Raw genomic sequence first — 15,851 nt, 5'->3', positions numbered from 1 at the left:
ATATGTCCAAAGTTCCATAAGTTTCAAAGACAGATCAAAGTTAGGTCTTCTGCCCCTTCAGGCTGGTACTCGAAGTATACCACCTCCAGGCAACCAACTTCCATCAAATGCTTACTTGTGTACAAAGCCTTCCCAGAACTACCACCACCAGTTCTCGGACCCTCGCTCCCGAACCCTCCCTTCCTCAGAGTGGGGAAGGGGATGAGAATTCGCATCCCGGTCCAGACTCTGAGAGATGAGGAGAGGAGACAATGGGGAACGGGACTGGAAAGGGAAAGGGGAACTGAGGGTTCCCTGCAACGTGGGAGCAGAGAGAATGAGCTCCGGGGAAGAGAAACGCAGGAGACCGAGACGGGCTCACTTTCACTGGAAGTTGTGAGGGAGGGGAGAAGGAGCTTGAGAAAGACAGGAACATGTGGGGAGGGGAGACAGAAGGTCGGCCATGCGCTCCGGGAGATGGAGAAGCTAAGGAGCAGGCGGTGAGACCCACGCTGCCACAGCCACCCGGGGAGAGAGGAGCAAGGCAGAGCTGAAAGGCACCCTCTCTCCCAGAGACCGCAGCTTGGGAAAGGGGCAGTGGACGATCTAAACAGAGCCCGGGGCGGGGCGGGGCGGGCTTTAGGGGAGGTACCATGGGACAGAAGGGAGGGCTGGGGCATCAGCCCCGGAGAGGGTGAGCCTCTTGCTTGCAGATTGAGCAATTTGGAAGCGGGAGGAGCTGAGCCTAGCAAAGCGGAGGAGAGGGGGCGCGGGAGGCTGGGCGCACGGGGCTGGCCGGCAGCGCCCCTCGCCCCCTCCCGGCCCCTGCCCGGGCCCCTGTCCCTGCCTTCGGGACGGCAGCAGACTAAACAGGACAGCTGGGGTCCGAGCACAGACGGGTTTGGGGGATCGCGAAACCAGCCGAGGTAAGGACGCCCACATCTCGGTCCTGTCTGGGGCTGAGAGCAGAGGTCCTGATTCTACCTGGAACTGGGTGGGGGCGGAGGGGTGATCAGGTCTTGGCGCCCCTTCCCACCGAGAAATCCTCTATGCTAGTGGACCGAGCAGCTTAGGAGCCCAGGACTGGACAGTTCGGCCTCTCCCTTTGGGGAGAGGGTAATAGGGGGAGGGGGCCGGGGGACAGGAACCCCGTTTATCTCCAGCACCTGCCTAATAGACTTGAATTAGAAGGATAACGGCCGAGGGACTCAGGTGAAGGCATTCCCTGTCCCGGAGGCCTCTATCCCTCTATTCCAGGGTCACATTGCCTCAGTCTCCCCCCTTTCCCCTTCCCCGCCAAATCTTCTATTCCCAGGCTCCCTATCATCCCTTTCCCCATCCGTAACTTTCTTCTGGCCCCTGTCCTGGTAGGGACAGAAAGGACTGGAGTCAGGGAAAGAGAGGCCAATTTACTACTCTTCTCGCCTCCTATCACTGTACCCACTCCTTCTCTTCCCCCTCCCCCTCCCCAGATGCTGGGAACAGAGATGCAGCCTGAAATGAGATGAACCGCGGTAGGGGAATTGGGTGGAGATCAGACTTAAGCAGAGACTAAACGGAGTCTCCTGGGTTTATCTTTTACTGCATTGTGGCCACTTAGATCCCAAGGGAGTGCTTCTCCCGGCCCCTGGCTGAAAGGGGAGGGGGCTTCAAGTGAGTCCTTTTGGCTAAAGAGTGACCTGGGTTGACTCTAGGTTTGGGGAGGGCCCATGAGGGGAGAAAAGATTTTCTTTGCCCTCTACTTCATTTCCTCTCACCCCCTCCCCATGGGAGGGGCCTCTCCTCACCTTCAGGGTCCCCTAGCATCTGGCTCAGCTCTATCTGAGGGAGACACAAATCTCCCACAGGTCAGGTTTACATTAGGGCTGCCCCCTGCAGCCCCTTCCCCCCCCCACCCCCCTGCCAGTCTGCCGAGGTGTAATACATCAGCTCAGACTGGGCCAGTGATGGGATTAGGCCCCAAACCTCTCCCCAGTGCACAGCCCCCATCCCCCAAGGAGTAAGGGGGAGGGAGGAGAGGATGGGGATGGTTTACATTTTCTGTTTGTATCAGGCTCCCAAGCACCAATTTATCCTGATTGAATTTGCAAACAAGAGTGAAAGTTATTTCAGCCATGCCCCTTCCCCAGCTGTGTCCCTCCCCTCCCCACTCCAACCCTAGCTACCTTCTCCCTGACCACAGTGCCCCCAGCTGTGTCCCTTTTCACCCAAGTCACAACCCTACAGCTGTGTCCTCTTTTTCCTTGCCTTGGCCCTCAGCTGGATCTCCCTCCGCCATCCATCAATCCCACTCCCATACTGTGGGTAACAATCTCTAGCTAAAGCTCCCTCCTTGTATCTTGGGATGAGATACAACTGGAACCCTTGTTCTGGTGCCTCCTCGTTCTTCTGAAGATGGCATTTCACAGGAGGAAAGAAAAGGAGGAGGGAAGCCTAGACTAGAGGACTCTCCCACCCCAAGAAGATTAAGAACAGGTGGGGCCCTTTGGCAACACAGTCACCCAGAGCCCTCTAATGAGAGGTCATGTTTTCAGTGCAGTGTTATGCAAAATGGAGTTTGGGGGCCCCTCCAACTTGGTAGCCTTATAAGTAGGGCAGTGCCTTATATTTGTTGACCTTCGGCCCTTCCCCATCTTCATGGATAACTGAGTATTGGTGAGAAGTAACCAAAATCATCCTCCCCTCCTTTCCACCCAATTTTCTACCCCCTTCCCCTATTTTTAATATTCTTGTTCACAAACCAGTCAGAGCCAAGACCTTTTAGAAACTGCCCTTTCTTCTGGACTCACTCACCTGCTCAGCATGCCCCAATCCAGATGTACAGACCACAGTAAGTTTCCCCTTCTGGGTCTAAAGCCCAGACTTTCGAGGGTACCCACTTCTCTGCCAATTCCCCATTATTGCTTTTCTTTGAATCCTCAGGGTCTAGCACATTGTAAAGTGCTTAATAAATTACAAATTGACTGAGTGAGTGATAACCATCAGCTGGAGACCCAACCTGGCTAGTTTACCAGAAAGTTAGTCAGTTCAGTCTCTCCTCCCTTCTGAGGATGTATTCAGTGGCACTGTCATTCTTTTTGTTTGTTTGTTTGTTTTTGTAAGGCAATGGGATTAAGGTCACACAGCTAGGTAGTTATTGAGTGTCTGAGACCTGATTTGAACTCCGGTCCTCCTGACTCCAGAGCAGGTGCTGGGATTGTCATTTTTTAATTACACTAGGTTTGGGGCACTTTGGACCCTGGAGGATGTTGGATATTTTGAAGTCTTTCTACCAGATCTCTTATAGTTATGGGAAAAGAAATCTGGAGTCCAGGGCCCTAGCACCAGCTCTACTAACATTCTGTTCCTAATTTACTGTGTGAACATCTTGCCCTCTCTGGTCCTTAGTTGCAAAATGAAAAGATTGGGTTGGATGATTGCTAGGAGGTTTTTAAGGGTGTATGTGCCTGTCAATCTCCCCCTATATTCTCCCTGAACTTTCACCTTCATCTCTAAGATAATGATCCTAGCAGATTGCCCCATCCCTCCCCAACTCATTCATGTTTCTGACTATCAAGATGAGAAGTAGGCATGCTCTAAGACCCCTTCCAGTTCTGATGTTCTGTGATAATGAAACTGCTAGGAGTAGATTGGGGACCTTTGAAGAGAAAAGGAAGCAAGCAAGATAAGGAAGGACTGGGAAAATTTGGAGAAGGGGGAAGATAGAAGAGCTCATTGGCAGGAAGGTAGAGTGGATCATTGGATCATTGGTGGGTGCCACTGCTGGATTAAGTCAAAGGAACCTCCTAAGGTAAAGGAGGCTTTTGGGGATGACTGAGGATTCCCTGCAATCCTCTGCTGAAATGCCAGACGAGATCCCTTGGCCTCACATAAACACTCTTCCCAGGCAGCTTAACCACTTGAGCTTGTGTCTAGCCTTCAAAGCTTGGGTGGGGGTGGGGTAGGTCTTGGGTGAGAAGGGTAGGGTCCTGAACTTCTAGCTAGATAATGATTTATCTTCTCCCCTGGTGGGCTTAGAGAAACTCAGGGATAGGAGAGCAGATTGTCAAGGGGTTGGGGGATGGGAAATCTGGGGGTCTCAGAGCAGGCAGTGAGGGAATGATGGGGAAGTTTAGAAGGAGAAGGGCTAGGGGCCAGGGGAGGTGCCCTGATCTTCCCACTGAACCTATTTATTTTTCAGACCTGATGTAAAGAGAGTTTGGGGAAGGAGGGGCCAAGTCAGGGAGGGGCAGACTGTCCTGACAGAGTTGTCAGAGAAGCCAGACTCCTTCCTTAGGCTCAACAGGATTCCATCCAATGTATACCATTCTATAGGATTTAGGCTACAGACACTCAGGAGACAACTACCCAGCAGAGAGTGCTGGACTTGGACTCAGGAAGGCTTGGGTTCAAATTATGCCTCATATCCATTACCTATATGTCCATGGGCAAGTCCCATCTGCAAAAATGGGACAATAATGAACCTACCATATAGGATTGGTATGAAAATCAAACAAGAATGGTACACAGGTGTGCATATGTATGTATATATGTATATATATATAATCTACATATGTATGTTTATATATAGGTATAGTTTATTTTGCAGTCTTAAAGTTATAAATGCCATATACTTTAAACATGCATTAAGGGGGAGACAAGGGTTCACACATGAATGGGCTAAGTTACCAAATCTTACTAGTGAAGGGACTCCCACTACCACTTGAACTGTTACTAGCCTGGACTTAACTAGCTGGAGAATGGAGAGAGAGAGGGAAGGGACTTGTGGGAAGAGGAAAGGTGTGAATTTGGTCTTCCTGCCTCGAGGGTCGGCTCTCTGTCTCCTATTCCACTATACCGTCTTAGCAATGAGGTTGTGGGAGTCGATTTTGTGGGTGCCCCTCACTATGCTTGAATATATGTAATGACTCCCAGGAGTTAGGGATTTGAAAAGTCAGAGATGAGAAAGGAGTACATTCTAGCCATAGGCAAAGATGGAGACAGAGATGAAACATCTCCCTCTTCTGGTTTCCCTCTGGGGAGCAGGTTGGAGGTGGATTCTAATAAGCACCAGCATCATTACCATATTTTGGTAAGCTCTTTTCCTTCATTATCTCAGTTGATTGAGAAGGTTGTTGGTACAAGGGGAAGAGCACTGACTCTCAAAGCAAAGGGCCTGGGTCCCACCTCTCATGCTTAATAGCTGAAAACCTTTACCCTTAAAAAGGGTTGGTTTGTTGTCTGTTTTGTTTTTGACCCTTCAGGAAGCTACTGCCACCTCAGTGACATTATGGGGCATCAGAGGATGACTTTAGGGGAAGAATGAGCAGAAGGGAGTGTGATTAAGTATGAAAAGATGACTGTGAATGAATGTGTATGGAAAAGTTTGTGTTCCCAGGATGAACTCAGGGGCTACATAATCAAACTTCCTGAACATAGTCTCTACTCTGTGGATCCCTATCACTACCACCCCTTGGCAGTGCTGGGTGTGGGAGGTGGGGGTTGAGAAGAGGAGAGGAAGGGGATGGACTTGGGGCTGTCTGGGTCACTCTGGCCAGGAAAGCTGCCAGGAGGGATTAGCCTAATTTTCTGTGTCGTTGACCTGAGTGGCGCCTGCTGCCTCTTTTATTCTGGCACAATGGCAGTGGCCCCCCCCACCCTGCTGTGTCAGAAGTTTCTGTGCCCCCAGGAAGTCTCACTTCTCTTCTCTCTACCCAGTCCAGAGAGAGTGATAGAATCCAGCCAAAGTCCATAGGGCTGGAGTACATGGTCCCCAAGGAAAGGTGATTTAGAGAATTGAAGATTTGGGGAAAACAGGTTCACCCTCTTCTGATAGCCAAGATCATCAAGTAGCTATGACTGGGAGTTGGGGGTTGGAGTCATCTAGAATCTGCTAGAACACCCTCAGGGACCAGGGATTTTACAATCTTTTTGAAATGCGTCAAGCTAAGGTCAAAAAAAAAAAAGCTGTAGACTTGGAATCAGGATGACAGGTTCAAATTTCACACAACACTAGCAGGGTATCTTAGGACAAACCCCCTGATATTTCTGAGCCTTAGTTTCCTCATCTAGTAAAATAGGTTTTAATATAATTACCTCCCTCCCAGAGTCATGAGGATGAAATGAAAAAAGATAGCGTGACATAGTGGATATTGAATGGGACTCATTGGGTTCAAATTCCAACTCAGATACTTACTAGCTTGTATGATTCTGGGCAAAATCTCTTAGTCTCTTTGAGCCTCAGTTTTCTCCTCTTAAAATGGGGGAGATGATTATAATAATAATTACATCACCATCCCCTTAGAGAAATCAAGAGATCTAAATAAACTAATGTATGTGAAGTGCCTTGCAAACTTAAAGTACTATCAAATGTTAATTGCTGATGTTTGCCCTTCATTCTCATTCTCATCTCTCTCTCTCTCTCTCTCTCTCTCTCTTAGTTTTTGCAAGGCAGTGGGGTTAAGTGGCTTGCCCAAGGCCATACGGCTAGGTAATTATTAAGTGTCTGAGGCCAGATTTTAACTCAGGTACTCCTGACTCCAAGGCCAGTGCTCTATCCACTGTACCACCTAGCCACCCCCTGTCCTTCATTCTCCAAGAAGACCATGATATCAGGCAGGTGATGCCATGACATGAATTGGATTTGGGTGAAGGGGCGCTAAGTCACCAGCCTTACTTTCTCCTGAAGAGCCATCTGGGTCCTGGGTGGGAGGCAGTCAGGGTTAAGTGACTTGCCCAAGGTCACATAACTAGTAAGTAACAGGTGTCTGAGACTGTATTCGAGCTCCTGTCCTCCAGACTCTAAGGCCAGTACTCTATCCACTACACCACCTAGCTTCCCCTATCAAAATGTTCATTATAGTTTTTATGGAATAGTCCATTTCATCATTGCTTAACTCTGACTGTTGGAAAGTTCCTTCTTAGAACTTTAAATCTTCTTCTTCCCTTCTGCCTCTTAGAATCCCTAACTTCCTTAGTTCAAATGGCACCTTCTCAAGCATCTTCAAACATAACCATATTTCCTCCATTCTTTTAACTCTTTCATCAGATCCTGTAATCCTTTCCAACTATTGTCCTATATGTCTCTCCTTCCTCTTTCTAGCCAAACTCCTTGAAAAATCTATGCTTACTGCCTCATTCATTCCATAATCTTTGTAATCTGACTTCTAACCTTATCTCTCAGCTGAAATGACTGTCCTTTAGTTACCAATGATCTCTCTATTTTTTAAATTATAATTTTAGCTTTTCCAATTATATGTAAAGATAATTTTCAACATTCATTTTCCATGAGATTTTTGAGTTCCCTGTTTTTCTAGCTTCCTCACTTCCCTAAAGCATATCCATAGCAACAAGTAATCTCATATAGGTTATACATGTTGAACATGATTGTCATATCTAATGCTCTTATTTCTATCTTCATCCATCTTGTCCTCTCTGCTGCTTTTGATATCATTGATTACCATTTCTTCCTGGATACTCTGTCTTTTCTGGGTTTTTGTGACACTACTTTCCATCTGTCTCCCTTTATTGTCTCATCATCCACATCATATCCGCTAACTATGGCATTTTCCCAAGATTCTGTTCTATGTCTTCTCTTACCTCTCTTAATAATAACTTAGTAACTTCAACAATTCCAATAAGTTTAACTGTCATCTCTATACAGATGGGGGCAGCTAGGTAATCCAGTGGATAAAGCACCAGACTTGGAATCAAGAATATTTATCTTCCTAAATTCAAATCCAGCCTCAGCCACTTTCTTAGCTGCGTAACCAGGGCAAGACACTTAACCCTACTCTGTCTCAGTTTCCTAATAGTGTACTAGAAAAAGAAATGGCAAACCACTTCAGTATCTTTGCCAAAAAAAAAATCCAAAAATGGGGTCATGGAGAATTGGATGCAACTGAAATGACTGAATATCAGCAACTATGCAGATGACTCCCAGATCTATATATTTAACCCCATTCTCTCCCTTGGGCTTCAGTTATTCATCACCAACTTCCTGCCGAATATGCAATCTGCATGTCCTCAAGATCTCAAGCTTAACATGTCCAAAACCAAATTCATTATCTTTCCCCTTGAAACATCCCTCCTTCCAAACTTCCATTTTTCTGCCAAAGGCACCACATCTTTTCCATTCTGCCAGTTTCTTAACTTTTACATTGTCTTTAACTCCTCTTTCTCCCTCATCTCACAAATCTAATCCATTACCAAATTCTGTCTTCCCAATTCTACATTATCTTCCTCATCTGAATCTTTCTTTTACACCCAAGGCCTCTGTTCAAGCCCTCATCATCCTTTGTGTACATTATTGTACAGTCTCCTAATTGGTCTCCCAGCCTCATGTTTCTCACCTTTCCAGTCCAATGTATTCACTGCTGCCATAGTAATTTTCTTTAAGCACAGGTCTGATCATACGGCTCTTTCCTCCTCCTCAATCAACTCTACTGGCTTCCTCTCACCTCTAGGATACTATAGCCTCTATTTAGCTTTGAAAGACCAATATAGCCATGCCCCAACCTATCTTTCAGTAACAGGAGACATTACTTTCCCTTCCACACTTCAGTCAAACTAAAGTGGCCTTATAACTGTTTTTCATACTTGAATCTCCCATCTCTTAACTCCATACCTTTGCACAGGCCATCCCACATGCCTTGAATGCATTTCCTTCTTATCTCCACCTCAAAGACTTCTTCTACTTTTAAGATAAAACTCAAGTACCACCTTGTACTTGAAACCTTCTCTGATGCCTCCAATTGTTAGTGCCCTTCCCCTGAAACAATCATGTTCAACACTTGGTTTTGGGTCGTTTCAGTCATGTTTGACTCTTCATGACCCCACTTGGGCTTTTCTTGGCAAAGACCCTGGAGTAGTTCCCCATTTTCTTCTCCAGTTCATTTGACAGGTGAGGAAATTGAGACAGACAGGGTTAAGTGATTTGCCTAGGGTCACATAACTAGTAAGTGTCTGCAGTCATATATGAACTCAGGAGGATGTCTTCCTGATGCTTACTTAGCCCAGTGTTCTATTCACTGTGCCACTTAGTGTATATGTACCCAGGTACATATATGCATGTATGTATTTGTCTCTTCCTCTAGAAGGAAGGCATAAGGTCCTTGTGTGTTGGAATGATTTCTTTCTCTGTATTTATATTCTAGTGCCTAACATAAATGATTGATTTCCTAGTCCCTTTTGCTAGTGCTTTCCCTTCTCAGTTTATCTTCTCTCTACTCAATATGAATGTTGTACATGCCTACCAATCTCCCTGAGGGCAGGAACTGTTTTTCCTTTTTTTAATATATCTAGCCTGGCACATTGTAAGTAAATAATTAATAAATGCTTGCTAATACTGCTGTTCTCTAAGCTAAACAGAAACAGTTCTTTTAATGAATAGCATGCACAGCATGGTCTCCAGTCTCACTCTCCAGAGCATCCAGAGAATTCCTTTTCTGCTTTCAAGTTACTTCATGTTCTCAATATCCTTCCTAAAATGGGATCTAAGAAATGACTGTGACACAGCAGATTGTCACAACATATCTGAGGAACTTTGTATCTCTCAGATCTTCCTTATGCCACAGAATGGACAATGCTCTGGGAGGGAGGAAGTGGCCTGAAGCAATAACAAACTGGTCTCTGTGGCTCTCACAAAGCACACGCTTCTGTGACAATTAACAGTTTTGGTTCCAGTGTCCACAATAAGCTCAGGGATCCTAAGAAAATACCAAGATTTTGGTCCAGGAAAAGGATAAGACTGAGACTGGGGGAATTTGGGAGGGCTTAATAATGCTTGCTTGATTAAATGATTGATTGATTAAATACCTCCTTCTCCCCTTTCCCCTTCAGGTTTCAGTTTGGTGTGACTGTGCCTTATTGTCCCAGCAGAAGTTATAAAGCAGCTGTCCTCGGATGTGACGGCGCCCCTCTTTCCACCTCTTCCCCAAGCCTTCGAGGTGGGGAAGGGACTTCTGAATTCCCTATGGGGCTGACAGCAGAGCTGAGCCTCCCCTGCCCATTTCCATCACCCACTGAGATTATGGTAGCTGTGAGCTCTGGTCCAGACCTGGGACCCACCTTGCTGACCCAGCTCTACAGCCACTAGCTGGAGTCAGGTGTCCCCAGACCGCGCTGCCTTCCAGGGGGCCAGGAGCTGGGGAGTGACTATGCGTCTTGGACTGTTGGTGGTGGCCCTCATTCTGAGCTGGATGCATCTTGCTGGCAGCAGCCGAGGGTTGAAGGGGAAAAGGCAGAGGCGGAGTACGTAAAGGGCCAGGTCTGAGGTGGTTTGGGATAGGGAAGAAGGGAAGGCTACAAGGGTGTCATTTTCTTGACACGATCTATCATATCTACTCTTGGATTCATAGGAACCTCAGAGTTTCCTGATGGAGGAATCTCCTCCATGATCATCTCAACAAATGGCCATCTAACCTCTAGTTGAACATTTACAATGATGGGAAGCTCACTCATGAGGCAGCCTACTCAGTTATTTAACAGTTCTGATTAAGAAGTTCTTTCTATCATTGAGCTATCATGTTCACAAACCCTTTATTTAGAATCCCTCCTATCAAGGAAGCATGGCTAAAAGATAGAGCTAGACTTAGGATTCAAACCCAGGTCTTTTTGGATTCCATCTCTGTTGCTCATTAGTTTTCTTACTCTGGCCAAGTCATTTAACTTTTCTGATCCTTAGTTTTCTCATGTGTAAAATAGGCTCAATAATAGTACCTACCTTATAGTGTTGTGAGAATCAAATGAGCTACTATGTGTAAAGCCCTTTGCAAACTTCAAAGTGCTATTTAAATGTTACCTACTGCTATCATTATTCCTCTAGTTGATCCTAGTTCTGCCCTCCATGGATAAGCAGAATGAAGTGAAGCAACCAAACCTGAATATGTTTAGTGTTATGTCTAAGCCTCAGTTTTTACATCTATAAAATGGGGCTAATAACTTTATTTCACAGGGTTTATTGTGAAGAACATGTTTTGTGAATTGTAAATGCTGCTGAAATGGAACTGTTATTATTTTCTGCTTGATAGATTGTCTATGGCAAGAGTCCAGTGCTGAGACAGCTTCCCTCTGGTGCCCAGTCCCTTGGGGAGTCTTCCTCAACTAGTTGTCAACAGAGTACTTGGGACATGCATGTTGCTTTTAATATCAGCCAAAGTAAAGTATCATTAGGGAATTCCATCTGTTAACAGAAAAAAAAACTACAGAGAAATTCCAAGTCTGAGGGATGCTTTTGAGATGTACTTTAAAAATTACATCTATTGATGTTCTTCTCCATGTGCATGCAAAAGCAAGACTTGGCTGGAGATGCCTTATTTATCATCTGATGCTTCTGCAACAGCTCAGGGAGAGAAGGGAAGTGAGAAAGGAGGAGGGGAACAGCTCAGGGCAAGACATTGTCACTGAAGAGCATCAAACCTACTGACCTTAATAATTGATGTTAGCCCAGAGACATGAGTATATGTAAACTATAAACATGCCTTCCATTTGCCTGTATGTATGGTGATTTTCAGATTAAGAAATGCATTCACTCCCATTTTCTCATCGCCTCTGAGAGAAGGCAGGGCAGAACATGCCTCTGAGAGAAGGCAGGGCAGAACAAAGCAAAGAATCTTAGCATCCCTCTCTTATGGATTCAGTCAGAACTGGAAAGGACATTAGAACAGAGAATGTCAGTACTAGGAGGGACCTTAGGACAAAGAATGTCAAAGATGGAAAGGACCTTAGCACAAAGAATATCAAAGCTGGCAGAGACTTTAGGACATAAAAATATCAGAGAATGACAAATGAAAGAAATCCAAAGGGAAGTGTGCTAGAGTGGAGAGAGTACTAAGCATAAAATTAGGAAGATCTGATTTGAATCCCATTTCATTTTGCCCTGGGTTAAGCCAATTAACCACTCTCTGCCTCAGTTTCTTCACCTCTAAAATGGAAATAGCACCTGACTACAGGGAGATCATGAACCTCCAATGAAATACTGTATATAAAGCAGTTTTGCAAGCCTTAAAGTGCCATGTAAATGTCAGTTATTATTAATATGAACACAAAACATGAAATGTCAGCAGTAAAAGGGACCTTAGAATCCAGAACCCAGAAAAGAGACCCTCTAGTTCATGAACTTTATAGTTGTGGAATTGATACTCAAAGAATAGTGTTCAGGCTTGGTCAAGAAACATTATTAAGGACCTAAGTTGTGCCAGCACTATGCCATCTGAAGCAGGTACAAAGAAAGTCAAAAGCTAGTCCCTGACCTTTAGGAGCTCTTGTTCTAATGGAAGGGAGGAAGGGAGGGAAGAGGGAGGGGAGGAGGGGAAAGAGGAAAGGAAGGGAAGAAAAGAAAAAAGTCAAATGCACTTAAGTATTAAAAGGGTACTCAGGGGTTGGCTAGGTGCTACAGTGGATAGAGCACCAACCCTGGAGTCAGGAGCACCTGAGTTCAAATCCAGCCTCAGACACTTAATAATTACCTGGCTGTGTGACCTTGGGCAAGCCACTTAACCCCATTTGCCTTGCAAAAACCTAAAAAAAAAGATACTTAGCCACCAGAGTGGATTTCTTCAGGGGGGTGAAAGAAGAATATATCAAGTAATAATTTTTTGGTTCTTTCAAGGGACCTGGGAGAAGAAGCAGGTAGGGTTTGATCCCTAGAAAGTCCCCAATGGACTGGTTTCTTAAAACTGTCTTCTAAACCTGCCAGATTATAATGAGAAGGAGGAGGGTCCCTTCAGCTTTTCCCTCTTTCTACCTCTGTGATTCAGACTTCAGACCTCTAGACAAGAGTCAGTGGAGTTGCCTGGCCAGACCAGCAGACCCACTGGGTCTGTTCCAACCCTGGATGAGTGATATTCTATCATCTCTTCCCCACCCACCCCCACTTCTTAGGAGAGCTCTCTGTTGTCTTAGGAACTTAGAAATGGAAGCTGAGAGGAACTGGGACCTTGTGGTAGTTATACAGGGTGAGTTCATGTGAGACTGTGTGCAAGAACTTTGGAACTCTAGAGTGAGGTAAGAGAGGTGCTTGTGTTCCTTCTGCTCTGTTGCTCCAATGGCCATGACCTTCTAGATACCTTAAAGGAAAGGTTTGGCAAATGGATAAGAGATGGTACCATAGAGACATCTTCCAATGACCAAGGCTTTCCTTAGAATTCCCTTATGGAGGATTGAACACAGAACTTGAATTCCACCATAGCAACTAACTGTATGACCCTAGCCGTGTCACTTAACCTCTGTTACATCAGTTTCCACCTCTATAAAATGAGGATAACAGAAGATACTAATGAGTAGCAAATGAGATAATGTATATCAAATGGTTTTTAAATCTTAAAGGACTACAGAGATTCCATTTATTATTATCATAAATCATCATGACATTTGGACTTGTCATCTTCACCAGAGAAGGAAGGAAATTTCCCAATGAGGAAACTCCCTCCACTGATCTTGGCAGTTTGTCTATAATGATCAGTCTAAGGACACTGAGGAGATGAGAGACTTGCCTACATCAACATAGTCAAGAAAAGGTCATCTCAAAGCTAGTCTTCCTGACTCCATGACAAGTTTTATAGGACCCTCTCTCCAGAACATTACAGATATCATTAGCCCCATTTTGCAGATGAGGAAACTGAGGCTTAGGGAGGGTTTAGTGACTTATCCAGGCCAGACATCTAGTAAGTGTCAGCAGTGGGATTGGAACCCAGGTTTCTGGTATAGGGCCAAAAATCTTTTTGTTATACTGTGTAGCCTCTCTTGAGATAAATGATAAACTGTCTCTATGGGGGGAGAAAGATTAAATATGTATGTAAATAATTATATCAAGCATTAACAGAATAAGGGAGGAAGAACAACTAAATTGGTGATCATAGGAGTATGTGTAACTCCCAGTATGGAAATTCCTTTCACAGTAATTTACAGCTTTAGAACTGGAATGAATTTGAGGTTATACACTCCAATCCCTTTACTTTACAGATTAGGAAACTTCAAAGAGCCCTGATGTAGAACCCTGACTTGGTGCTGGGAAACCCTGGGATCAAATCCTGACTCAGATATTTAGTAGGTATATGACCCTGAACAATTAGATTGTCAGTTCTTTGAGAGGAAAGATTGCCTTTTGTATCCCCAGTATTTTAGCACATTGTGGGTACTAAATAAATGTTTCTTGATTGACAGAGGGTCTATTGAACAAATCGCTTGACTTCTCTGTATACCTCAGAAGTCTCTTCATCCGTTTAAAAAAAAATGGAGATCGGACATGACAACCTCTAAGTCACCTTCCAGAAGCAAATATATACTCGGGAAAACTCATAAGTAAAGCATCTTGTCCATGGTCACACAGACAGATGTATTGAAGGCCGGGATTTCCACCTAGAGCTTTCTGACTCTATGGCCAGTCCTCTGTCCACTCTGTCCTTTTCCCTCTCTGTTATAATTAATGTTACTCAATGTATCACTGGCATTGACCAAGCCAGCGAAGATACCAGCAGGTAAGTCAGAATACTAGGTTTTAGGAGTGCAGAGGAGGAAAGAATGGGAGGGAGGAGATGGGCCTTGGCTATGGCTTGCCTCATTCCAGAAAGATCCATCTCCAAGGCAGTCACCCTTCTCTAAGAATCTGGCCTGGCTTTAGCCCTCAGCACTGCAAAGAACATTTCTCTGATCCTGAAAACAGCACCAAGTAGATTTTGGAAAGAGGAAGGAAAGGGAGCCAATTCTTTTAGGACTGGGGATAGGAGACTCCCACTTTCTTAAGAATTTTTCCTCTTTACAACTCGCACTCCAGCTAATACAAGGTCCCAGGTTTCCCTTCTTCCTACCACCTCATTTTTTTTTTATCATGGTGAAAGAAGGAGGATATATTTCTTTAGGACTGGCAAAGACCTTAGAGGTCATCTAGTTCATCTTGCCCCCTCATTTTACAGCAGAAGAAACTAAGGCTCAGAGAAGTTGAGTGACTTGGTCGCAAAGGTGCTAATTCTGGTTATAAAGCCAGAATATTTTCTATTATACCATGATGCTATCTTGTCTGTGTATGATTAGGCTTTTTAATCTAATTTTGTTGCATAGTGTCTTTGTCCATAATAGGGTAAGAACTATAGTGGAGGAAACATTTTTAAAAATTATGGTATGAGAGAAATAAGAAGAAAGAAGAAAGGGCAGCTAGGTGGCGCAGTGGATAAAGCACTGGCCCTGGAGTCAGGAGTACCTGGGTTCAAATCCTGTCTCAGACACTTAGTAATTACCTAGCTGTGTGGCCTTGGGCAAGCCACTTAACCCCATTTCCTTGCAAAAAAAAAAGAATAAAGAAGAGGTACTCTAGGAAATAGAAAACCGTTAATTCTATTTGGGCTTCCAGAGTCCCATTTGGTACTGAGAGAGTAAATTCCCCATCCTTTGTTGTTTTGAAGCAGGGACTAGAGATCCACTCATTAGGTTTGGTCATGATTTAGTGAGGAGCTAACTTAAATGATCTTAGAGATTCCTTCCAGATATGAGATTCAGTGCTTCTAAGAGATTCCATTTCTTCTAATGAAATGGAGGTGGGGAGGAGAGAAGGGAGAGTTAAAGGCAGTGAGAAAATACTAGAGACACCTGTAAAGTCTCTAGTATTTTTTTTCTTTTTTGGAGGCAATCTGATTTAAGTGACTTGGCCAAGGTTCATGTAACTATGAGGTATTTGAGACTTGAATTTGAACTCAGGCCCTCCTAAATTGGTGCTCCATCCACTGTGTCACCTAGATGCTCCTAAAGTCAGATTTCTTTAGGTGACCAAATAGATGGGTATGAGGACAGAGAAAGAGAAGAGTACAGAAGAAAACAGAGAAGAGAAATGTGTGACCCTTACTAACTGATGTGAGGATGAGAGATTAGTGGGGTGAAGAATCCCTTTCCTGTCATCTATT

The 15,851-nt window shown here is 44.8% G+C and overlaps 1 protein-coding gene across 1 annotated transcript in view; it reads left to right on the top strand.

Moving 5' to 3' along the window:
* Positions 1-818: 818 nt before the first annotated feature.
* RSPO1 (R-spondin 1) overlaps positions 819-15,851 on the top strand; it is a 28,792-nt gene continuing 13,759 nt past the window's right edge. The window contains exons 1-2 of the mRNA XM_074217569.1: positions 819-905; positions 9,799-10,209. Coding sequence (XP_074073670.1) covers positions 10,116-10,209 — 94 coding nt within the window. The 5' untranslated portion in view covers positions 819-905; positions 9,799-10,115. The remainder of the gene's footprint in view (positions 906-9,798; positions 10,210-15,851) is intronic.

This window comes from Macrotis lagotis, chromosome 1 (genome assembly GCF_037893015.1).
Source record: "Macrotis lagotis isolate mMagLag1 chromosome 1, bilby.v1.9.chrom.fasta, whole genome shotgun sequence".
NCBI classification, from domain to species: domain Eukaryota; kingdom Metazoa; phylum Chordata; class Mammalia; order Peramelemorphia; family Peramelidae; genus Macrotis; species Macrotis lagotis.
This window is presented reverse-complemented; position numbering and strand designations above follow the sequence as displayed.